At 57.4% G+C, this 23049-nt stretch overlaps 2 protein-coding genes across 8 annotated transcripts; both read left to right on the top strand.

The window, feature by feature from the left end:
• The first annotated feature begins 647 nt into the window (after window positions 1–647).
• PAOX (polyamine oxidase) lies at window positions 648–8588 on the top strand. The gene is made up of 7 exons (XM_043475042.1): window positions 648–913; window positions 1444–1930; window positions 2576–2775; window positions 4501–4753; window positions 5401–5513; window positions 5941–6098; window positions 8213–8588. Exons 1-7 carry the CDS (start codon window positions 730–732, stop codon window positions 8354–8356), a joined length of 1539 nt encoding a protein of 512 aa, XP_043330977.1. The 5' UTR covers window positions 648–729; the 3' UTR covers window positions 8357–8588.
• MTG1 (mitochondrial ribosome associated GTPase 1) lies at window positions 8544–23027 on the top strand. Of its 7 annotated transcripts, none has more exons than XM_043475043.1 (11): window positions 8905–9298; window positions 11722–11786; window positions 14491–14595; window positions 16589–16669; window positions 17150–17206; window positions 17408–17498; window positions 18652–18713; window positions 18987–19083; window positions 19299–19380; window positions 22250–22362; window positions 22565–23027. In XM_043475043.1, the coding sequence occupies exons 1-11, from the start codon at window positions 8953–8955 to the stop codon at window positions 22696–22698; spliced, it is 1233 nt and encodes a 410-aa protein (XP_043330978.1). In that variant the 5' UTR covers window positions 8905–8952; the 3' UTR covers window positions 22699–23027. The 7 variants fall into 7 exon arrangements, with proteins under 7 accessions (XP_043330982.1, XP_043330983.1, XP_043330980.1 ...); XM_043475046.1 differs by lacking the exon at window positions 8905–9298 and adding an exon at window positions 10693–10852; XM_043475050.1 differs by lacking the exon at window positions 8905–9298 and adding an exon at window positions 10952–11023.
• The last annotated feature ends 22 nt before the right edge of the window (window positions 23028–23049 follow it).

Genomic DNA, 23049 nt, shown 5'->3' with positions numbered 1-23049 from the left:
TATTTCACAGGTGTGGCATCCTAACTGTGGACACACACCAGGATCGTCGTCTCTCCCTATCCGCCCTGAAACCTCGGCACCGCGCTCCACTGGCTCTGGAGGTGAGGCGCTCGCTCGCGCATCGGAGGCAGAAGAGAGACTCCTCCTCTGCCTCCTGGCCGCCGTTCTCACGTCTCCTGAGGACCAGGACACGACCCGAACAGGCCACTCGGCCGCCCCGATTCTCCCTCGGTGGGGACGGTCGTCCACACCGCCGGCACCGGTGGATAACGCACCGACCCCTCCGCGTTGGCCGTCGCACTCCCGGGCGGCCTTCCGCCACCTTTCCGTGCGGTGGGCCAGACCTCGCGTCTTAACTCACCCGGCGCGCGCGCAGCGGAGCCGGGCCCATGCCGTGGGGCAGGCCGGGCCGGAACTCCTCGCTCCCCTCACCCCGCCCCCACCATCGCCCCGCCCCTCACCCATCCTCCTCTGGCCCCGCCCCTCGCCCCTTCCTCCTCTGGCCCCGTCCCTCGCCCCTTTCCTCCTCTGGCCCCGCCCCTTGCCCCCTTTCACCTCCGGCCCCGCCCCTCGCTCCGTTCTTCCTCCGGCCCCGCCCCTCGCCCTTCCTCCTCCGGCCCTGCCCCGCCCCTTGTCCCGCCCCTTATCCCCGCCCCTCCTCAGATTTCTTCCCGGCTCCACGAACCTCCTAGCGGCGGGGACTCTCGGGAACCGCCCGGGACGGCGGCGATGCAGTCGGGTGGTCGTCAGGCGGAGGCCCCGGGCCGCGGCCCGCGGGTGCTGGTGGTGGGCGGCGGCATCGCGGGGCTGGGGGCGGCGCAGAGGCTCTGCCGCCACCCGGCCTTCTCACACCTTCGGGTTCTGGAGGCCACGGCCCGCGCCGGTGGCCGCATCCGCTCGGAGCACAGCTTCGGTAACAGCCTCTCCCGGAACCCCTTCCCAGAGCCCCTTCCCGGAGCCCAGCCGGTGCCTCCCGAGCCCTGCTGTCTCCTGGCTCGGCCTACGTCCAGGGTTAGGCGTCCCGGAACCCTTATCCGGCCCCTTGAGCGAATCCCCGCTCGGCCCCATGTAATTACCGAAGTTCACTGCTCCCCGAAACTCAGCTGCCCGCAGTGAGCAGGGTCGGCCGCTGCGGCGGAGGGGAACCCGTGGCTACACAGCGGCCTTGGTTCTGACGGCCGCAGGTAGCCCCCCACACCACCACCTCCAGCCTCCAGGTTGCTCCTTGGTGCCTCTTCTGCCCCCAGGCCTTCCTCCAAGTATCCTTCCCAGGCATTTGCAGGCCAGCACCCCCTCAGGGGGTGTTCCCCTAAGCCAGGTCTGACGGGCCCTGCCTATGTTCCTCTGGGACTGTGTGGCCCTCTGGGAAGGGCAGGGCTGAGTGTGCTAAGGGGAGGGACTCAGGGCAAGGAACCTCAAGGTGGCCTCTCCTGCCGCTCCCAGGTGGTGTGGTGGAGGTAGGCGCTCACTGGATCCATGGGCCCTCCCAAGGCAACCCCGTCTTCCAGCTGGCTGCCAAATACGGGCTGCTCGGGGAGAGGGCCCTGTCCGAGGAGAACCAGCTGATCGAGACCGGGGGTCACGTGGGCCTGCCCTCTGTGTCCTATGCCAGCTCTGGGGTAAGTGTGAGCCTTGAGCTGGTGGCAGAGATGGCCAGTCTGTTCTACAGTCTCATAGACCAGACCCGGGAGTTCCTGCAGGCTACTGAGACCACCCCGCCCAGCGTCGGGGAGTACCTCAAGGAGAAGATCCGTCAGCACACGGCCAGCTGGACAGAGGATGAGGAGACCAAGAAGCTCAAACTGGCCATCCTGAAGAACTTGTTCAACGTGGAGTGCTGCGTGAGCGGCACCCACAGCATGGACCTGGTGGCCCTCGCGCCTTTCGGGGAGTACACTGTGCTGCCAGGGCTGGACTGCACCTTTCCTGAGTATGTGCCTGCCCCACTCACCCAGACAGACCCCTCTGTGCTTCCCCGGACCCCCTCCATGCACCCCCGGGGGTCCCTACCTGTACCTCAGGCCAAGCTTTGGGAAGCAGGGGATGGATGAGAGGGACAGGGGCTGTTTGTCTTCCCTGTGTTAGGGAGCTTGGTCACTTATTTCCATAGTTTTGATCACTATGAAAAAGAAAAGAAGTCTTCTCAAGAAAAAGTGATTAAAAGAAGGAAATGCATCTTGTAATGCCTTGCTCCCCCCAGGTTTAGGAGGCCTCCTGCCTGTAAGCACTGTGGGGGCTTGGACCTCAGAGTAGGGCAGACAGGCCTGCTCTGTGTTGGGGTGGCTGTCCCCTCACGGGGCCCTCCTGAGACCCTCCAGGACTGCCCTGCACAGGGAGGGCGCTGTGATGGGGACGAGCCCAGAAGGGGAGCCCTAGGCCTGCTCTCCATGAAAACCTGGGGAACTCTGCTCCTGTAATCCTCCCGTGAGACCCCTTCCTCCCTGCCCTCCTCTCTGGCTGAGCTGGGACCACAGCCCCCTGCAGCTCCCTGATCTGGCATGAGCTTGGAGGGCTTGTTGCAGAGCCTTGCCTCCAGGGCCTGGTCCTGACCATGGGACACCTCTGTTTCCCTCAGGGGCTACCAAGGACTCACAGACCGCATTGTGGCCTCCTTGCCCAAGGACGTGATGGTCTTTGACAAACCTGTGAAGACCATTCACTGGAATGGGTCGTTTCAGGAAGCTTCTGCTCCTGGGGAGACATTTCCTGTGCTGGTGGAATGTGAGGATGGAGACTGCTTCCCAGCCCATCATGTGGTCGTCACCGTGCCCTTAGGTAAAGCCCGCTGTTCTGGTCGGTTCCTCCAGTTCCCGTTCAGGTGCCCTGGCCTCTGGCTTTCTCCAGCCTCATTCACTCCGGGATACTCATTGGCTGCTTAGCTCACATTTTCATTCTGAGTTTGGGATAGAGTTACTCTACTGTGCTTTGTAGCAATTGTATGCTTTGAAATAAGTCTCACAGGAAGAGAAAACACAGGTCAGCAGGTGTGTTGCCCCTTTTGGAGGTAATTCATGGAAAGGTTGGGACGGCCTCCTGAGGCTCACCACACTGCTTTCTTAGCAAGGTGGAGAGGGCGGAAAGCCAGGTCTTATGTTTCTGTCCCGGTGGTTATTGAGGAAGGAGTTGTGAGCATAATCCTATTTAATTCCAGATCTGATGCTTTAGATGTAGCAGTAGGAGCTGGCAATCTGGTAAAAGGTGGAGATAAGTGAAAGCAAGTTTGTGCCTGTTTATCTCATCTGCTCCTCTGGCAGCTTGGGAAATCTCGGCCCCACCCCCTATTTGACAAATGATAACACAGAAAAGTCACTTAACTGCCCAAGTTCACAAAGCTAACGGGTGCCAGCATGGCTGGAAGGTGAAGGGCGAGAGTCTCCCTTGCCCCGACCCCACCCTGTGGGCTGTGGCCGCAGATTCTGCCTGTCCCCTCGGGCGGGGTTGGGTGTCGATTGGCTTGCTCAGTGCCGGCTCCTCTTTCCCACAGTGGACTCCACTGCACACGTTATTAGCACAGTGTTCTGCTACTCCTGTTTCCAAATCAGTACAGACAGGTCTGTCACGGTCTTTGTTCTTTTACATGGATGGCCTTGTTCATGCACAGTTGTGGTGTGGGCTCACTGAGCCTGCTGCAATCAGTAGGTGCATCATTATGGCTGTGTCGTCACTGTTCACAGGGGGCCAGGCACCTGTCCCATTTGTTCTTTATAGCTACACCGTATTTTTTCATGTGTAGGTACCATTAACTTGGAGAAGGAAATGGCAACCCACTCCAGTATTCTTGCCTAAAGAATCCTGTGGACAGAGGAGCCTAGTGGGCTGCTGTCCATAGGGTCGCATGGAGTCGGATACGACTGAAGCGACTTAGCAGCAGCAGCAGCAGGCACCATTGATAAATACTGACACAGATGTAGCTTTCATGTGTTCTGTTGCACACAGTGTTGTACACACGTGTGTTTGGATGCATACGTGTAGGACCAAGTCCGGTCCCGCAGGAACTGGTGGGTTGAAGCTCTACAGTGAGAGTGGCTGTGGGGAGACACTCCCCTCTGTGATGTTCATGGCTGGTGCCTTGCTTCCTGTCAGACTGTTGGTCTTTTTCTCGTGAACTAGCGAGGTTGGCTTGTGCTGCAAATGTTTCCTCTCCTTGTGGTCTGACTTCAGGCTAAATGCTGATCAGTTTTCCTGTGGCTTCTGGGTGAAGCCTGTGTGTTTCACTGTTCCTGCAAACTATCCCTGGGCAGCCCGAGAGGCAGCAGGCTCAGGCCTGTCCCGAAAAGCAGTCTGGGGCTGGGCCACCTGACCCTGCGTGGCCAGCTATTCTCGGGGTCTGCCTGTCCCTCCACTGAGTGCTGGCTGTCGGGGCTCTGGCCTGCAGGGAGCCTGCGAGGCTCCCAGACGCCTTTCTCTGACGACTCTGATGGGCTCAGGGTCCATTCCTGTGGCTGTCGATTCCCATTTAAGAGACTGACATGGTGTAAGGTGTCCAACTTTGAATTTCAGGTTTTTTTAAGAAACACCTGGACACCTTCTTTGAGCCGCCACTGCCCACTGAGAAGGTGGAAGCGATCAGGAAGATAGGCTTTGGGACCAACAATAAAATCTTCCTGGAGTTTGAGGAGCCCTTCTGGGAACCGGACTGCCAGCACATCCAGGTGGTGTGGGAGGACACGTCGCCCCTGGAGGACGCCACCCCCGAGCTGCAGGAGGCCTGGTTCAAGAAGCTTGTTGGCTTTTGGGTCCTGCCTCCCTTTCAGTACGTCTTCTTTCCGGGTTTCTCCGAGGAGGCCTGGGTGTGAGCTCTCTGGGGGGGTCTGGCACTGTGTCGAGTCTCCTTGAGGCGTTTCTGGAGGGTTTAAATGAGGGGGGACGCCAGGGCACCCTAAAGTGGTGAGACAGACCCCCGGGGCCCACTCCCTGCAGGAACAGACAGAGGCCCACTGTGTGCAGCTCATCAGTATCTCTGGGGACCTGGAATATGCAGTAAATACTTGCAGTTGTTTTCCTTGTAAGAGACACACTTTGCTCATTTATGAGACGTGTTCGCCGAGGACCCAGGGGTATTCACCCCTGGCAGCCAAACCGGGGTCTGCATGGTGCGCCTGGTCCCCTCCAGCCCATCGTGTGGGCTTTTTTTTTTTGTCCGTGCAGGGTTTTATAAAGAGGAGTAGAAGGGTCAGGACTTGATACAGAGTCCCCGACCGTGCTAGGGACAACTGTCCCCACCAGCCTTCGACAGCGGAGACAGCAGGAACCATCTTGGTGCCCTGAGAGTTCTGACCTTGCAGACTCCGTGTTGTTGAGGGACCCCGGGGCTTTGAGGCCACACCGGTGGAGCCGCTGGCCAGGGCGGAGCCAGCCTGGGTGTGGCGGGCCTGGTCCAGCTCTGCTTCTCTCTGGCAGGGCCAGCCACGTGCTCTGTGGCTTCATCGCGGGGCTCGAGTCCGAGTTCATGGAGACACTGTCGGACGAGGACGTGCTCAGGTCTCTGACGCAGGTGCTCCGCAGGGTGACAGGTACTGACCGCAGGGGCCACGCTGCCGCCTCCCACCGGAGCGGCTGGTCTGGGACAGGGACCAAACCTCCCCCCAGAGAGGAACTGGGTTCGGCCCTGAGTCTCTGGGGACAGTCCTTCCCATGTCAGCTGGCACTAAGAGTTCTCCTCTCTGCGGGACTGAAATGGCTTTGCAAGCACTTCCCACTTCTCTTTTCTAAAAATCTGCCACCAAGATGGACGTGAATGTCTGCCATCAGAGCTTTACAGGCGAGACGCCGAGGCTCGGGAAAGCAGCGGTGCGTGTCGGGACGCTGCTTCAGGGGCCTCCTGAGGGGAGCCCTGCTCACACTCCCTGGGCTTGGCTTCCCAGCGGGGGTCTCGCTGTTAACTGCTCGGTCTTTACGGGTGGGCGGGCTGCTGGCTGACATGTGCGTCTCTCGGCCCAGGGAACCCCCGGCTCCCCGCGCCCAGGAGTGTGCTGAGGTCCTGCTGGCACAGTGCCCCGTACACCCGGGGGTCCTACAGCTATGTGGCCGTGGGCAGCTCTGGAGACGACATGGACCGGCTGGCCCAGCCCCTCCCTGCAGACGGCAAGGGGGCGCAGGTAGGAGGATGCCGCCAGGCGAGGGCACCAGGGTCCTGTGGAGGGCCCGGGGCCAGGACGGGCCCCGCGAAGGCTGGGGCTTGCAGTGCAGTCAGTGGGCCGGGACCCTGCGACTCAGTCCATTTTCCTTTTGAAACGTGTTATTTTAATCAGAATTATACACACCTGTAGCTTGAAGTGTCACAGCATTGTATAGTGATGGCTAACAAAATAGAATAAAAACAAAACATAGCCTTCTGGTGGGGGGCACACCGCTGACCCTTCCCAGGCTGTACTTCAGGCTGGTTCTGATTGCTAAATAACACATTAAGCTACTGCCTTTTTAAAACCGCCTTTTAAAAGTGAAGTTTAGTTGATTTACAGTGTTGTGTTAGTTTCAGGTGTCCGTGAAGTGACTCAACCATGTGTATATATGTATGTATTCTTTCTCAGACTCTTTTCCATTATAGTTCTAGCACTGTTTACAAAGGGGCTTCCCTGGTGGCTCAGTGGTAAAGAATCTACCTGCAATGCAGGAGACACGGGTTCAGTCCCTGGGTCAGGAAGATCCCTTGGAGAAGGAAAAAGCTACGCACTCCAGTATTCTTTGTCTGGAGAATCCCATGAACAGAGGAGCCTGGTGGGTTACAGTCCATGGGGTCACAAAGAGTCAGACACAACTGAGTGACTAACACTTTCACTTTTTACAAAGCATTGAATTGTGGAAAACTTTCAGCGCTACAAAGGTTGGCAGAACCTTTGGGTTCCTGTCTCCAGCTTCACAGCTGTCTGCTCCTGGCGTCTCCCTGCCCTCCTAACTCACTTTCTAGTAAGCATGTTCCACAGGCGATGTTGTTTTATTTGCAGCTGTTTCAGTGTGCATCTCTAAAAGATCGAGGACATGTGTTAAAATACGTCATTACAGCACTGTTATCACCCCTTGGAATTCACACATCATCTAACATTCCCTGTTCAATTTTCTATTCCCTGTTCAGTTTTCTGTGTGCCTCTCCCTCCATGCCTCACAGCATGTGGGATCTTAGTTCCCAGACCAGGAATGGAACGTGGGCCCCCTGCATTGGAAGCGCAGTCTTAACCACCAGGGAAGTCCTCCTAAGTGCTTTTTGATAAAGTTGCTTCTTGATGCTTCACTTTCAGGAATCGCTGATGGAATTCTGACCACAGCACATAAAGTTTTAGCTTTCTTCCACTCCTCTGCCCACCCAGCCCTCAGGCCTCTCCCCACCCTCCCAGGTGGGATGAAGTAATTTTGTTAAGACTGCTATTTGCACACACCTTGTTTGCTGTGGGCACTGTCCATGCCTGAGCTGCCTTCTTTTTGGTGGAAACAGCCACTTCCCTGGGCCGCTGAATCCTGTAGGTGGGCACCGTGGGACAGCGGTTTCTGCCCGTGGTGCCCAGGGCCTCAGCCGGGGTGACTCAGGGCTGGGCTGGGTCACGCGGGGCTGCTTCTGTCACACGTCTGCCCCGAGCACAGCTGGCACGCTGGCCGGAGCGCCTGCCTGAGACTTCTCCGAGCGGCTTGGGCTTCCTCACAGCGTGGCAGCCTCGGCACGGTCACGCTGCCCTGTGGTTGCCCAGTGTCCTCAAGGGCCTTCTGTGAGGGCAGCTGCCTCGCTCCAGTGAAGCTGGAAGGAGAAGGTCCCGCACGCAGGGGCTCAGAGCCCAGCCGTGCTGCCTTCTGGCGTGTATTCAGTCATCTGGGACTCTCCTGAATTATCTCATCATGGTTTTTTTTTTTGTTGTTCCCTTTTTCTTTTTCTGGATTTCTGGTTGGATGGTGTACTTCTGAGCTGGCCCTAGAATTTTATCTTTTCCCTGCTAATTTCCCTCTCTGGTGTTTTGCTCAATGTTCAGATTTTCCCCAGAACCACCTGATGGGTCTTCCACTCTGTGATTGCGCTGGATTCCGGGTGTGCCAGCTCTGAGGCATCCTCACTGTTGTAGTGCCTTCCCGTGGCAGCGGCCGGGTGCTAGTCCTTGCCCAATTGCATCACGGTGCTGGGTTAAGGCAGCAGCAAAGTGCCACACTTGCCATCACTTCTGCAGCCAGGGGACAGGTGTGGGGCTGGCGGCCAAGGCCTGGCACCCAGCTGACCCCCGCTTCTTTCCAGCTCCAGGTACTGTTCGCAGGCGAAGCCACACACCGGACGTTTTACTCCACCACGCACGGGGCTCTGCTGTCTGGCTGGAGGGAGGCTGACCGGCTCATGACGCTGTGGGACCCGCAGGCCCAGTGGCCAGAGCCCAGGCTCTGAGCCCGGCCCTGCGCTCCCAGTGCTGGGGTGGGGGAGGCTGGCCCCACCCTGTCCTGTGACGGACGAGGTTCAGGCGGGCTTGGGATGTTGTCACCGGGGGTCAGCTCCCTCATTTCTCAAGTTGCTGGATTCCGGCCAGGGCTGAGCTTGAGCTGAGTGCAGTCTTCCTGGAGGAGGGAGACGCGGGATGCTGCCGCCGCCGCCGTTGGTGGCACATAAAGTGTGTAAAACAGCCTGTGTCCAGAGTCGTACTTACGCCTCCGAGCTGCAGCCTGGGCGGCTCTGTCCTTGTCTTGCTCTGGCCCTGGTCACTGCAGGGCTCTGTGCCCCCAGCACATGGCCCACCTCCCTCAGACAGCCGGGACCCTGGGTATGTTCCCGGGTCCCCGAGTTCTCACTGCGGTGGCAGCGGAGCTGGTGGGCCTCCCCGGTATGCGTCCACAGACCCTTCACCAGGCAGTGGCTGCCCTGTGGGCTGGGTGAGGGCCAGCGAGTGGGAGACGGGAGTTCACGGGGGCTGGTGGCACTCTGTTCTGATCCGCGGGCCCGGGGTTTTCTGGAGGAAGTGAACAGTGAGGCCTGAAGGGTACAGAGGAATGGGGTGCCCTGGGCAGTGCTGGGATAAATGTGGGGGCCTGGGTGCTATGCTCAGCTGCCCCCATCTCATTTCACTGCATCCTCGAAGTGTCCCAGGGAAGCGGCTGCATGGTCCCCATCTCACAGCTGAGGAAAGGTCAGAGGCCTCAGGTGGGGTTGGCAATAGCCAGTCTCACAGCTGCCACAGCAGACTGTGGGCATCTTTCCAGGACTGTCCCCAGAGGCGGTGCAGCTGGAGGCCAGCCTGCAGAGGGAAGCGGGGAGCTGCAGAGGGAAGCGGGGAGCTGCAGAGCCTGGGACTCCGCACCGCAGGCCTGGGGTCCCCTGGCCTGGCGCCCACCTCAGGTCAGTGGCTCCCGATCCTCCTCGAGCCTCGGGCTGCACGATGTGCCCTGCTTCGCAAGTGGGCCCTGGAGGAGCGTGTGCGTGCCTGAAGAATCGCCACTGGGCTCCTTTCCAGCCCCAGGTGGCCAGACTGTCAGCCGTGGTGCCCTCAGCCTGGCACCTCTCATCACCTTAATCTCAGGTCAAACACCCTCCTGGGGACCTCTGCCCCCAAAGGTCTGTCTGTGTCCGCTGTCTTGTGCCCCTGGAGTCACTTTGCTTGGGGCACCTGCCAGTAAGATAGCTGGAGAAATCCGGGATTTGGCGGGATTATATTTCAGTTCTTTGGTCCCAGGGCTGTGGAAGGGCAGCTTCTGTCAGGCACACAGCTCTGTGTTGTTGTCTCAGGTTTTGTGAGTCCGTGTGCAGGACTGAAGATGTCTGAGTGGGGAGGGCAGCTCAGTAAGGAAGGTCTCGGAGGTTGGGCAGGGGGCCCAGGTGGTCTCAGCCCCAGGAGGGCCTGTCTCAGCCCCCAAAACAGCTCACCCTGAGTATTAGGCTTAGGGCCATCAAGATGACAGTAACAATAGCTTTGAGCTGAGAATCTGAGCATCTTTGCTTTTAGGAGCTTGTTTTAAAAATTCCATTAGCTTCATACTTTCATAACAAAGTGCAGTTAGCAGTAGCCCCGGCTCCTGATTTAAAGTTAAAATCTGGGGACTTCACTGTGGCCTAGTGTTTAAGATTCTGGGTTTTCACCACCATGGTCTGGGTTCAATCCCTGGTTACGAAATAGCTCCTGCAAGCCCTGCAGCACAGTGAAAAAAAGAAAAAAAAAGGAAAGTTAAAATCTGACTATACTTACACTGAGTATTGGTGCAATGAAGAGAATTTCATGCTCACTGTATTCAGAGATTTAATTTAGCAGAACTGCAGTGTTTGCAAAGGGTTTGTATATTAAAATCCAGAGTACTTGAAAAAGAGGATCTTACACTTGTCAGTTAAATTTAAAATATCTGAAAAGTTTTAGCCAAGTTTGTAAAAAGGACCAAACTGACAACGGACTACTAAATTTTGTCACTCAGAATATGGTTAAGGAAGAACAAAGATTTTTAATTTAATGAAGACGACCCCTGAGAACTCCCGGAACTGCGCCGGTGCGCCCCTGGCTCGTAGCCCGGCCCGAAGCCCTCCCGGGGGATCCACCGATCCCCGCCCCCGTCCCCTGCCCCGTCCTCGGTCCCCAGCCCCGCCCTCCGTCCCCGCCCCCTGTCCCCTTGCCGGTCCACAGCCCCAGTACCGCCCGCTGAGCGCCTCCTGCAGGCCGAGGCAGCGCCGTGCGCATGCGCGGGCCGCGCCGGCCGCGTGGAGTGCCGGAACCCTTGTGTTGGGTCGCGGGCCGGGCGGACAGGTCAGTGGGCGGAGCGGTCCGTAGTGCTGCGCGGAGCCCGGGACGCGGAGCCATGAGGCTGTCTCCGCGGACTCTGTGCGCCGCCGGGCGGGCGGCCTGGCGGGAGAGCTTCCCTCTGGAAGGTCGCGACGTGGCGCGCTGGTTTCCGGGCCACATGGCAAAGGGTGAGGCGCGGCGGAGCGCGCTGCTCCCCCGGCTCCTCGCGGGTCCAGCGCGGGGCGGGCTCGTGGGCTGACGCCGGCAGGGCCTGTTACTCGGCTCGAAGCCCATGTCCCCACCTGCTTGGAAAAGGACACAATTTCCTGGACGTTATTTGGGGACGGAATGAGGCAGGGGTAGGAAAGCACTTTCCAGGTTGAAGTCGGCTGTTTAATTACCTGAGCACCTTGAGGCGTAGATGGAGCTGGCTGTCTCTCGCCTGCACCCTCTGAGGTTCTTACTTTCCTTAGAATTTGGCTCCGAGAGCGCCTGCAGGCCCAGCCCCACCTGGTGTGAGGGTGGCGGCCCGCGGCCTGCGCAGCGCCTCGGCCCCTAATCAGGGGGACAGGGCGCCCGCGGGCGGGAAGCAGGCGGGGGAGGCGAGTTGTTGGAAAAGAAAGAAAGAAAGTGAAGTCTCTCAGTAGTGTCCGACTCTTTGAAATCCCATGGACTGTAGCCGTCCAGGCTCCTCCGTCCAGGGGTTTTCCAGGCAAGAACACTGGAGTGGGTTGCCATTTCCTTCTCCAAAGGATCTTCCCGACCCGGGGATCTAACCCATGTTGAACCCGCATCTCCCGCTTTGCGGGCAGACTCTTTACCGTCTGAACCACAAGGGATCCAGCCACAAAGATCCCAGCCACAAGGGATGTTTGTGGGTGTGCCCGAAAGACTGGTCTTGGCTGAGTGAGGGGACGCTGAGGGGCAGTGTGTATGTACAGCTGATTCACTTTGCTGTACCGGAGAAACTAAAAACATCATAAAGCAACTAACTGTGCTTCAGTAATAAAGGCCTGGACCCCGTCCTCCCCTGAGGCGTCCCTCTTCTGTTTTCCAGGGCTGAAGAAGATGCAGAGCAGCCTGAGGCTGGTGGACTGCACCATCGAGGTGCATGACGCCCGGATATCCTTCAGTGGTGGTGATGTCCTCACTTAGAATAAGCAGTACCTATCTGGTCTTTGTCCTGGTTCTGGCACAGAGCTCCTGAAAGTCTTGGAGTTTCCAAAGTGAGGAGTGTGATAAGGTGTCTCTTGCTGTGTTGATGAGGTGATTTTGGAAAAGACCCCCGGTCACTTAAGGGGGGAGCTGGTTGCCAGGGGAACCAGCCTTGCTGTGGGGAGGATTAGAACTTTCAGTCCTACCCGTGCCACCCCCACCTTAGGGCCTGGAGGTTGAGTTCACTCACCAAAGGCCAGTGTTTCACTCTGTCCTGCCTGTGTAATGAAGCTGCTATAAAACCGCAGGCTGTTGGGGGGTGGGGGTGGGGAGAGCTTCCTGATTGCTGAGAGGGTGGAGATGCAGGCAGAGGCACCTGCATGGGGGGAAGCTCCACGTCTTTTCCCAGGCTTCCTCCTGCACATGTCTTCCATTTGGCAACTCCAGAGTTGTGTCATTTTTGTTGTTTAGTCATTTAAGTCATGTCTGACTCTTTGTGACACCATGGACTGTGGCCCGCCAGACTTCTCTGTCCACGGGATTTTCCAGGCAAGAATTCTGGAGGGGGTTGCCATTTCCCTCTCCAGGGGCTCTTTCCCACCTAGGGATTGAACCTGGGTGTCCTGCACATATCTCCTGCATTGCAGGCAGATTCTTTACCCCTGAGCCACCAGGGAAGCCTGATCATAATGTAATAAATAAAATGTTTCTCTCAACTTCTTGAGCCACTGTCCAGACTAGTTTTGCTAGAACCCAGGAAAGGGTCTTGGGAACCCTTGATTTGGGCCTGTTGTTCAGAAGTGACAGGTGACAACCTGGACTTGGAGTTGCTGTTTTTTAAAATTAATTTATTTTTTATTGAAGGATAATTGCTTTACAGAATTTTGCTGTTTTCTGTCAAACCTCAACTGCAGTCGCTGTTTGAAGTGAGGGGTGGTGGCATTCCTGAGCTCAGACTGTGGGGTCTGATGCTGTCTCTAGGTAGATGGAGTCAGAGTTGTGCTGAACAGAAGGACCCCAGCTGGTGGTGAGAACTGCTTGGTGAGGGGATCCCCTCCCCCAACCCCACTGGGATTGGGAGCAGAGCTGTAGTGCAGGGGAGACCATCCGGAGTCGGGCAGTGCACACGACCCGAGAAGCATTCCTGGCTGTTACCTTGTTCCATCTGCCTTCTTCCCTGGTCCCTGCTCTGGTCCAGTCAGCCCCACAGTGGCCAACAGGGTCGGTCACCTGTCATAGTTACTGACATTTAAAGCAGTGGTTCTCGATCCTTGTTACATATTAGAATTCCCCTGGGAGGCTCTTGAAAATACTGATGTCTAGGCCCCTTTCCAGGCCTGTGAGTCAGAGTCCCTGGTGTGGGGCCCAGAAGCTCCCCTCTGGCACACAGGTAGCTTGTTTGTCTCGGGTTTCCGCCTGGCACCGCCGCGCCTTCCAACTCACTACAGCAGTAGCAGGCTCCAGGTGGGATGTGAAATCTCCATGAGAAAGTTGCTGCCAACCAGGCTTTCTTCCTGTATGAAAGGATGCATCGGAAGAGGGAACCATCTCCCTCAGTGATGAGCATGCTTTGCATACCCTGTTTTTGCTGTATTTACCTGAGCTGTGTTTAGAGGCTCCCTGTAAGACACATGTGTTGGTTTGAAAGTCATCACCATCTCTAGTTCTAGTTGCAATTTCTGAGAAAACGCTCCAGTTTCTCTACCGTAGGCTAAATGTTTCAGTTCATACAATATCTCGTGCCAGTCAGAAGGGCTTGCTGGCAATTGCATGTCTGATTACTGAAAAACAAGGAAACCTGCTGTTGCTGTCTGTGTGCCGAGGGGAGGCGCCTCCGCTCCGTCCTCCTTTGCTCGCTGGATGTCCTGACTTCTCCAGGACGGCCTCTTCAGGGAGTCTGGAGGCTTTCAGTGTTCTCAATTAGCTCAGGTTTGATTAACCTCTGAGGGCAGAGTGCTGTTTATGGAAAAAGTAAGTTGTTGTTTTTGTTGTCCCTGTGTTGTATGGGTGGGGACACAGCGGCTTAACTGGGTGCCTGGAACGGGGGCATGCTGAGGCTTCTGGACTCCTGGGGACAGGCACCAGGGAAGGGCTGAGCACTCCCGACCTGCAGATACAGACCTCCCCTCCTGATGTGCTGGTGTCACAGTGAGCGCCGGGGGCCCCTGGTGGAGATAGGAAGGGGCTGCCCCTGGTGTGAGGAGGTGGGCTCACTGGAGGTCTCCATGAGGACGCCTGGGGCTGGCGGTGGTGGCGTGAGATACATTGGTTAGGACTCATGGGAGGCGCTTGTCTTGAGTGACCAGATCTTTTGGCAACTAAACAGTGATCTAGTCACAAAACCTTCCGTTGAGCTCTGTTTTTGCCGCCATCGTTCCTGTTTGAGAAGCCACGAGAGGGCCGCTGCCCTGCCTCTTGTCCACAGGACGTGTCGGGGGGCCTGCAGGGGCTCAGTGGCCCTGAGGTCAGTGAATGCAGGACTTGGGGTCAGGCTCGGTCTCGAGGTTGGGCTGGCTGGAGCTCTCCTGCTCCTGGACCAGGCTTCTACACCCTGTCCTTTCCTTCCAAGGATGTCCTGTTACAGGCTGGTCCAGTCTGCATAACAAGACAGGGGAACTAAGTATGTCAATTGGCTGGTCAAGTTGATGGAATTTTGCCTTAATTTTGCCACATCCCACTTTCAGGCCGAAACCCTCTGTTTCAGGAAACCCTTGGGCTTAAGCCTCACTTGCTTGTCCTCAACAAAATGGACCTTGCAGATCTGAAGGAGCAGCAGGTAGGGCTCAAATCTGACCGGATCTCTGGGTGGACGTGGTGCCCGTCTGCCCAGGCCTGCCAGCTTTAGCAAAGTAGCCTTTGACTAACCTGTCATCCGAGAGACCGAAGAATTTGTACCCTTCAGCAGGGGTTCAGCCGTGGGCAAGGGGAGGAGCCGCGCTCCCACAGAGCAGCCGCAGGGCCCTCGAGGCTGGGGGCATATGGCATGTGGCTGCAGCGGTACGGATGCCTACATCTTGTTGAACTGTCACTCGCTAACGTTTCAGTGGGTCACCAGCACCCTGCTCAGTGCTCTCCGACCCAGAGGCCTCTTGGTGGGGCAGCGTTGGCTCCCAGTGTCCTCACTGGCCAGGCCCATGGCCTCCCAGACCCCTGGTCTGAGCTGTGGGCTGCCTGCTGCCCCCTGAGTGATCTGGAAGGTGGGAGACCCAAAGCAACTGGGGGTGTTCCCGAGCCCTGCTGGACGGGGACACAGTGTCCAGGGGTGATGTCCCTGAGTAAGAGAAATGTAAAGAGTAGGTGTCAGAATCTTGAAATCGAGCCAGCTTTTGTGTGTGTGTAGCTTTTCCTTTTGCAGCAGCAGTTCTGGTTTCTTAGTTGGCTGTGGTACATTGCATTCTTTAAACTCCACCCACAGACCTGTAGCTCAAGGTTTGCAGGGAAACCCAGGCACTCCAGCCCCAGGGCTCTTTGTTCATTGAGTGCCCGAAGGGAAGGCGTTTCCCATCTGAACCCACCTCCCCGCAGGCTTCTAGTTGAATCTCTCCTGCCCCGAGGACAGAACCCCGGCTTTCACTCCGGGGCAGCTGTCCTTACTTGTCATCACAAGCTTTCACTTGCTTTTCTTAGTTGAGACTTGGGTCTTAGCATCCAGCAATTGCTTCTGCTCCGAAATGCTCATCTTTGTGGAGTGATGGGCACATTAGGTGGCCTGATGGGGGTGTCGGATCTCACCTGCAGGAGGCAGCTGAGTCTGGGGAAGACAGGAGGGAGCAGCCCCTCGGCGGGGGGTGGGGGGGGGGGCTGTGTCTGCCTCGGCAGGTTGGGAGGGGGGCGTCCCATGCAGATTTGTATGCAGCCTGCAGTGTGACTTCACGAAGTCTTTGTGGGCCTGACCTTCATCTGCATCATCACAGCAAACGATAAATCAGTAAAACTAACTGAAATTATGAGTGACGTTTTTGTTCCTTTAAGTAAATCAGTAGCTGATCAAACAAGGTAGTTCAGTTCAGTCACTCAGTCGTGTGACACTTTGTGACCCCATGGACTGCAGCACGCCAGGCTTCCCTGTCCATCACCAACTCCTGGAGCTTGCTCAAGCTCATGTCCATCGAGTCAGTGATGCCATCCAACCATCTCATCCTCTGTCGTCTCCTTTTCCTCCTGCCTTCAATCTTTCCCAGCATCAGGATCTTTTCTAGTGAGTCAGTTCTTTGCATCAGGTGGCCAAAGTATTGGAGCTTCAGCTTCTGCATCAGTCCTTCCAGTGAATATTCAGGACTGATTTCCTTTAGAATGGACTGGTTGGATCTCCTTGCAGTCCAGGGACTCTCAAACAGTGCAGTACTGGCTGTAAAAATAAGAGTCATACGGTGACTTTGCTTTATGTTAAGGCCAGTAAGTTCACATTAACCTCAGTTTACTTTGGGGCTTTTAAAGTATTCCATATACTTCGTAGTTGGGTTCAAACCTTAGTTTAAGTGGAGCTTGTTTTGTGGAAGCTGGTTGGGAGGAGAGGAGCGATGATGTGACTGAGTGGAGACCAACGCTGCATCTCCAGGGCTGCAGGTGATTTTGGATGACCTTGTGTGTCCTCACACAGAGCAAGGGTGCCCTGCGGCCGACCTGCCCTCCCCCGACGTGCCCTCAGGCCACCTGCCCCGGCGGCCCAGCCTCCTCCCTGGCCCATGAGCAGATCCTCAGACTTTAGCTTATGATGCTGTCCATGTCTTCATTTAGTGTTTGAAATGGAAACGTCTTGTCTTTTTTAGAAAATTATACAACACTTAGAAAGAGAAGGCCTAAAACATGTTGTTTTTACCAACTGTGTGAAGGATGAAAATGTCAAGCAGGTGGGTCTCTTCTGTTTTGTGCTCTGAGGCTTCTGCTTAAAATGTTAAAGAAACACCACAGATTTCTCTGTGCTTCTGCAGGGAGCAGAGTGTTGTTGGGTTCGGGGCACAGGCACCTCCTGGGTCGGGCAGACTAGGGTGGGAACAGCAGGGTCGGGCCGAGAGCCGCCCTCAGTCCCAAGCAGGAGGAGCCCGTGGACGGCCTGTGCCTGTTTTCCCGGCCAGGTTTGAGAATTCTGCCGCTGTCATGTGCCTTTGGAAGGCGTGGCAGTGCCTGCTGTCCCCCTCGGGCTCTCCTCGTTCCTGGGGAAGGACAGGGCAGGGCCCCGGCCACCCTCACAGCTCCCCAGAGCACAGCCTGCGACTGACGTGTGTGGACCCGTGCCGGCCGGTGGTGGGACGCCGGTGGGAGCGCCCGCCTCTAGGGGCCGAGGGAGGCCAGGCTCCCACAGGACGGTGCCTGGTGGTTGTTGGTTGCAGATCATCCCGATGGTCACGGAGCTGGTTGGGAGCAGCCACCGCTATCACCGAGGAGAGGTTGGTGGTGGGCCGGCCTGGCCGAGGGCCCGCCCCTTTTCCTGGGACCCTGGGCCCAGCTGCTGAGCCCAGCCCGGGCCCCCGCTGCGGGGTCTCGGCAGGTGGGGTGGGGCGGCCTCACCCTGTTGGACACGCCGGTGCCCCGGGCGTGTGGGGGTGTGGGGCTAGGTGGGCGCCCAACCCCTGCCCTTGCGCTTGCAGCACGTGGAGTACTGCATCATGGTGATCGGGGTCCCCAACGTGGGCAAGTCCTCACTTATCAACTCCCTGCGGAGGCAGCACCTCAGGAAAGGTACTTCCTGCAGTTGGGGGAGGGGCAGGCACTGATTCTCGTGGTGGGATGACCCTCCAGAGCCTGAGGCCCCAACTCGCTGGGGGCACTGTTGGCACCAGGAGGCCCAGCTGACAGCTTGGCATGCAGTCAGCTAGTGAGACAGTCATTCCCTTATACATTTTTACTTCATTCGCTTTCTGTCTTTAAATGTTTAATATATGCAGTTTCTAAACGTGGGTGATTTTGTCCTTCCGTTACTTTGTCTCTTTGTCCCGCTGTGCTCAGGGTGTGTGGGAAACGTGGGTGAGACGTCAGGCCGGGACCTGGGGAGGGCTCTCCCGGCCTGTGTCTCATGCCTGTTGGTGTTTGACGCCAGGGCCGTGTTGCCTCGTGTTTTGCACATGTGTCCTTTGGGAACCTCCCCCGACAGACCTGTGCTGGACCGTCACCTCAGGCTGTTTCTGCCGCCGGTTGGAGCACTGTTACAGTCAGCTGTTGCTTGTTTTCCTGTAATTGTGTCTTTAAAGCCATCGTTGGTGTTACAATGAGTGCTGTGCAGCCCTCACCCCGTCAGTCTCCAGACACAAGTGGGCCTGCCCTCCGGAGCCCCTAGAACCTCGGGTCTGCTTTCTGTCGTGTGAATTCGATCCTCTGGTGCCTTGAGCCTGGACTCACAGGATCTGAACTGTGCTGGGCTTATTTCATGGACCTAACTCTTCGGGGTCCAATGGTGTAGCATGAGGCATAATTTCCCTCCTTTTTAAGGCTGAGTAACACTTCTTTGTGTGGGCGAAGCACATTTTGTTTACCTCTCTGCGCTGATGGATGGGAGTGTTGCTCCAGCACAGGGGGAGGGTCATGCCCTGAGCTGGGACCCCGGGCGGCCAGTGTCGAGAGCACAGGCGGCTTCCTGGTCAGGAGCGGCCCCAGGGATGAGCCGTTGTGGGCCGTCCCAGGGCGGTGCCGGCCTTGCAGGGAGGAAGGCGAGGCCAACAGGCAGCCCTGCCAGTTGTCACGGCCGTGCCTCAGCGGGTCGTGGTGCTGGGAGGCGGTTCTGTCCTTGCAGTGGCCTCGCTGGGCCCTGCTAGACTCCCCCGTGCATCACTGCTCATCTACCTTATCTGCCTGGAGGGGGTTTGACAGACTCTGACATCTCTCTTTCATCCCGCAGGAAAAGCCACCAGGGTGGGTGGCGAGCCTGGGATCACCAGAGCTGTGATGTCCAGAATTCAGGTAGGGCCTTGTCCTCACGCCAAGCCTGGGCCAGGGCTCAGGTGTCTCCCATCCCAGGGGCACGCAGGATCAGGGCAGAGCCTGTCCTCCTGGGGCGAGGTGGCTGCTGGGCTCCTGCCCTAATAAGGGCAGGAGAAGGAATACCTTCTCCACTCAGCAGTGGCATCCTGCGGGGATGCTGAGAGCTTGGTGGCAGTGACCACTCTGGGGGGCAGGTTCCAGGGCCTCCTCGAGCCTCAGGCAGAAGGCCAGCTGACCACCCTCTGCCCACAGGTGTGTGAGCGGCCGCTGATGTTCCTGCTCGACACCCCCGGGGTGCTGGCTCCTCGGATTCCAAGTGTGGAGACAGGCCTGAAGCTGGCCCTGTGCGGTGAGCCCGACCCCCACCCCCACAGCAGGCTCCTAGGCTCCCAGGCTGGGCGGCTTGTGCTTGGCCTGGCTGCTCACGGGTGACACCCCTGGCACCCTCTGAGCCCGTCGGGCCTCCTGGCCCACTCTGGAGGGGGCGCCCTCCTCCCACTTGACTGCTGGGGTGCGGAGGGCAGGGAGCAAGCTGAGCACTCGCCCTCCGCTGCCTGTTCCCAGGAACCGTACTAGACCACCTCGTGGGCGAGGAGACCCTGGCTGACTACCTTCTCTATACTCTCAACAGGCACCAGCTCTTGGGGTGAGTGCAGGGGCGGGCCCTCTTCCCCGTCCTCACCAAACATAACTAGAAAGCCAGCACTGTCAAGGTGCTGTAGACAGTCTGTGGTCATTTAATGTGTACAGTCTGCTACGTTGTGACATGTGGGTACACCTGTGAATCTGTTCAGTTCAGTCAGTCAGTCGTGTCTGACTCTTTACGACCCCATGGACTGCAGCACACCAGGCCTCCCTGTCCATCACCAACTCCCGGAGTTTACTCAAACTCATGTCCATTGAGTTGGTGATGCCATCCAACCATCTCATCCTCTGTCGTCCCCGTCTCCTCCTGCCTTCAGTCTTTCCCAGCATAAGGGTCTTTTCCAATGAGCCAGCTCTTCGCATCAGGTGGACAAAGTATTGGAGCTTCAGCTTCAGCATCAGTCCTTCCAATGAACACCCAGGACTGATCTCCTTTAGGATGGACTGGTTAGATCTCCTTGCAGTCCAAGGGACTCTCAAGAGTCTTCTCCAACACCACAGTTCAAAAGCATCAATTCTTTGGCGCTCAGCCTTCTTTATGGTCCAACTCTCACATCTGTACATGACTACTGGGAAAACCATAGCTTTGACTAGACGGACCTTTGTTGGCAAAATAATGTGAAGCTGTTACACTGTCCAGGAAACCCCCCGTTTCTTGTGCTGCTGTGTAACCCCCTCCCTGCCCCGCCTGCTTCCTGGCGCCTTCTGGAGTCTCCTGGTGGAGCCACGCGTGCAGCCCCCCTGCCTGGCAGGGGCCCCCTGGCTGGGCACCCGTGCCTGGGTTCACGCGTGTTCCCACAGTGGGCAGCGCAGGCGGTCAGTGTGCAGATGTCTAGTCGGTTTGCCCTCACCAGCGAGGATGGTGAGAGTGTGTGTGTCCTGCAGGCCCTGGAGATGTCCTTTATGACCCCGAGGACGTCAGGCCAGGTTTTTGGTTTTCCCCACAGAACTGGCTTCTGGTTTCCACTTTCTGATCTCTGGTTTTTGTTTTGTTGATTGCTGTCTGGTCTGTGTTCCTCCCTTGTTTCCACGTTGCTGATTGTCTTCCTGTTACTGCTGTGGGCAGGAGATGGGCTCTTCCCGCACCGCTGGTCCTGCTCACGTGTTTCCAGCCTCCGCGTCGGGGGAGGTCGTTGTGTTCTCCTGGTGACTTGAGGACGTGACTTCCTTTATCCTGGACAGGATAGTCTCCGCTCTGAAATCTCCCTCATGTGTTCCTCTCCCCGGTCGCTTTACTTTGAGCTGGTGTGTCTTTATATTTAAAATATGTTTATTGCTGCATGTAGCTGGCCCTTGCTTTTCACCCAGTCTGACCGTTTCTCCTTTTATTTTAGGTATTTAGACCATTCATGTCTGACATGGTCACTGACGTTAGGTTTACATCTGTCATCTTGCCTCTGTCCCGACTGTTCTTCGTGCCTCTCTTCGTCTCTCTCTTCGGCCTTTTTTAGATAAGTCAGATACCTTCTCTTTAATTCACTTGGCTGTGCCAAGTCTTAGTTGCAGCTTGCAGGATCTTTAGTCACGGCATGCAAACTGTTCTTAGTTGTGTCTTGTGGGATCTGGTCCCTGCCCAGGGATTGACCCCAGCCCCCTGCACCGGAAGTGCAGAGTCTTAGCCCCTGGACTACCAGGGAAGTCCCTCAGACGCTTTTCATGATTCCCTTTTGTCAGCTTGTGACCTAGAACGTGGGCAAAGGTGGCTCTAGGGTTTGCAGGATGTCTGGGTGGCGTTAGCGCCGTGTGGCCTCTGGGCCAGTCTGGTGACACGTGTTGTTCTTTGCGGCAGACATGCTGCTGCGCTTAACATGGATGTAAAGTGAAGACTCGGTCTTGGTGGTCTGCCCTGAGCCTCGCAGGTCACGTCCCGCCTGGTGTGGGCCCCCTGCCCTCTGGGGCCGTCTCCCTGTCGAGGATTTCCTGTGATGCTGGTGGCCATGCAGCTGCTGTCTGAGGATGTGTTCATTTCACCTTCTGTTTTGAAGGGAGTTTGCCCTGTGGGTGGAGTTCTAAGTGGATGGACTGTCTGCAGAGGAGCGGTTTCTGAGGAGGGTCTGTTCTCTACGAATGGCGCTCTGGCTGCTAAGGCTTCTCTTTGTCAAGCGTTTGGGCAGTTTATGACACTGGGCGCTGGCCTGGTTTCTTCTTGTTTCTGTGCTTGTACTCAGCCCTTGGTCCTCACCCCCGCGGCCGTGCAGTTTGCGTCACGTGTGGATGATTCCAGCCGCTGTCCTTGTCCACCCAGGACTGTCACCAGGCTTTGACCGCGGGTGCAGGGCTCTGTCACCTGCTCTGGCAGCAGGAGTGCCGGCTCAGCGCCGCTGGGCCCCCAGCTCCCTCACCCTGTCCCCTGTGGAGTTCGAGCTGCTTTAATTTCCTCTGTGTGTGTTTCATAGTGTTTTCTTCTAGATGTTAGATTTGGATTATTTCTTTTTATTGTCTTCTGTGTGGGTTCTTTGCTTTGTAACCACAGGGAATATAGTTCTAATAACTGATTCAGGGTCTCTCTGGATTCTGGCATCTTGGGTGGTTCCAGCTGACAGGTTTCTCCCCCGACGGGTCTGTTTTCCCGCTGTGTGTGCCTGGCAGCTCTGCCCCTGACCTTCGGGTGGCGGGTGTCTGGTATTCCTGCCCTGGGACTGTCATCGGGAACACTCCGGTCCTTTTGGTTAGGGTCTGCAGGGAGACCCCCTCGAACGGTCAGCTGTCCTGGCAGCTGCACCCAGGGTCCCGGTGTGTGGCTGGGTCTCGGGGCAACCGGCTGTGGCCACGTGGAAGGTGGGTGTCAGTGAGGCCCTCAGCTCTGCAAGGCGGTCATTGGCACCCACGAAGGGGTCATCGGAGAGCCAGTGACTGCCGCCCGCACGCAGGTACGTGCAGCACTACGGCCTGGGCGAGGCCTGTGATGACATCGCCAGCGTGCTAAAGCGGGTGGCGGTGAAGCTGAGGAAGACCCAGAAGGTGAAGGTGCTGACAGGCACAGGTGAGACAGGCAGCCCCGGGCCAGGCGGGGGTTGGGCCCAGGGCAGAGGGGAGGAAGCTCCAGCCTGTGATGCCCTCATTTTTGTGAATTCAGGTGTTTTTTCCCGAATGTCCTGTGCAGACGCCCACCTGCGTGGGCCTGAGGTGGGTGGGCTGGGCCCCGAGTGGGGCTCCCTTCTCACCGGAGCCTCCTGCCTCCCCAGGGGACGTGAACATCATCCAGCCCGACTACCCTGCAGCTGCCCGAGACTTCCTGCGGGCCTTCCGCAGCGGGCTGCTGGGCCCTGTGATGCTGGACCGCGACCTCCTGCAGGGCCGCCCCGCAGAGGAGCCGTGAACTGGTCTGGCGGGAGGGCCTGGCCCCTGCCCTCGGCTCCGCGGCTGGGGTTGGACTCCCAGAGTCCCCACGCTGGTCACCACACTGGGTCTCTGTTCCAGGAAGGAGGCCGAGCCCTCCTGCCCCACAGCCAGCCCCTGGTCCCAAGGGACAGGCCTGGGTGCAGATGTCAGGGCGGTGGGCGTCCCGTGTGCCTGGCCCGGGGGGGGGACACTCACTCATGTTGTGTCTCTCAGCTCCTCTCCTAAGGAGAAGCTGGTGTTTTCTCAGAAGGAGTTGAAACCATCATCTGTAATTTTAAGATTTTAAATTAAAAGTCCCGTCTCTGAGCACAGCTTGGCTGGGGCCGTC

Source organism: Cervus canadensis, chromosome 8 (assembly GCF_019320065.1).
Source record: "Cervus canadensis isolate Bull #8, Minnesota chromosome 8, ASM1932006v1, whole genome shotgun sequence".
Classification (NCBI taxonomy): Eukaryota; Metazoa; Chordata; class Mammalia; order Artiodactyla; family Cervidae; genus Cervus; species Cervus canadensis.
Note: the sequence above shows the minus strand (reverse complement) of the source record. Positions and strands in the feature narration are given on the sequence as shown.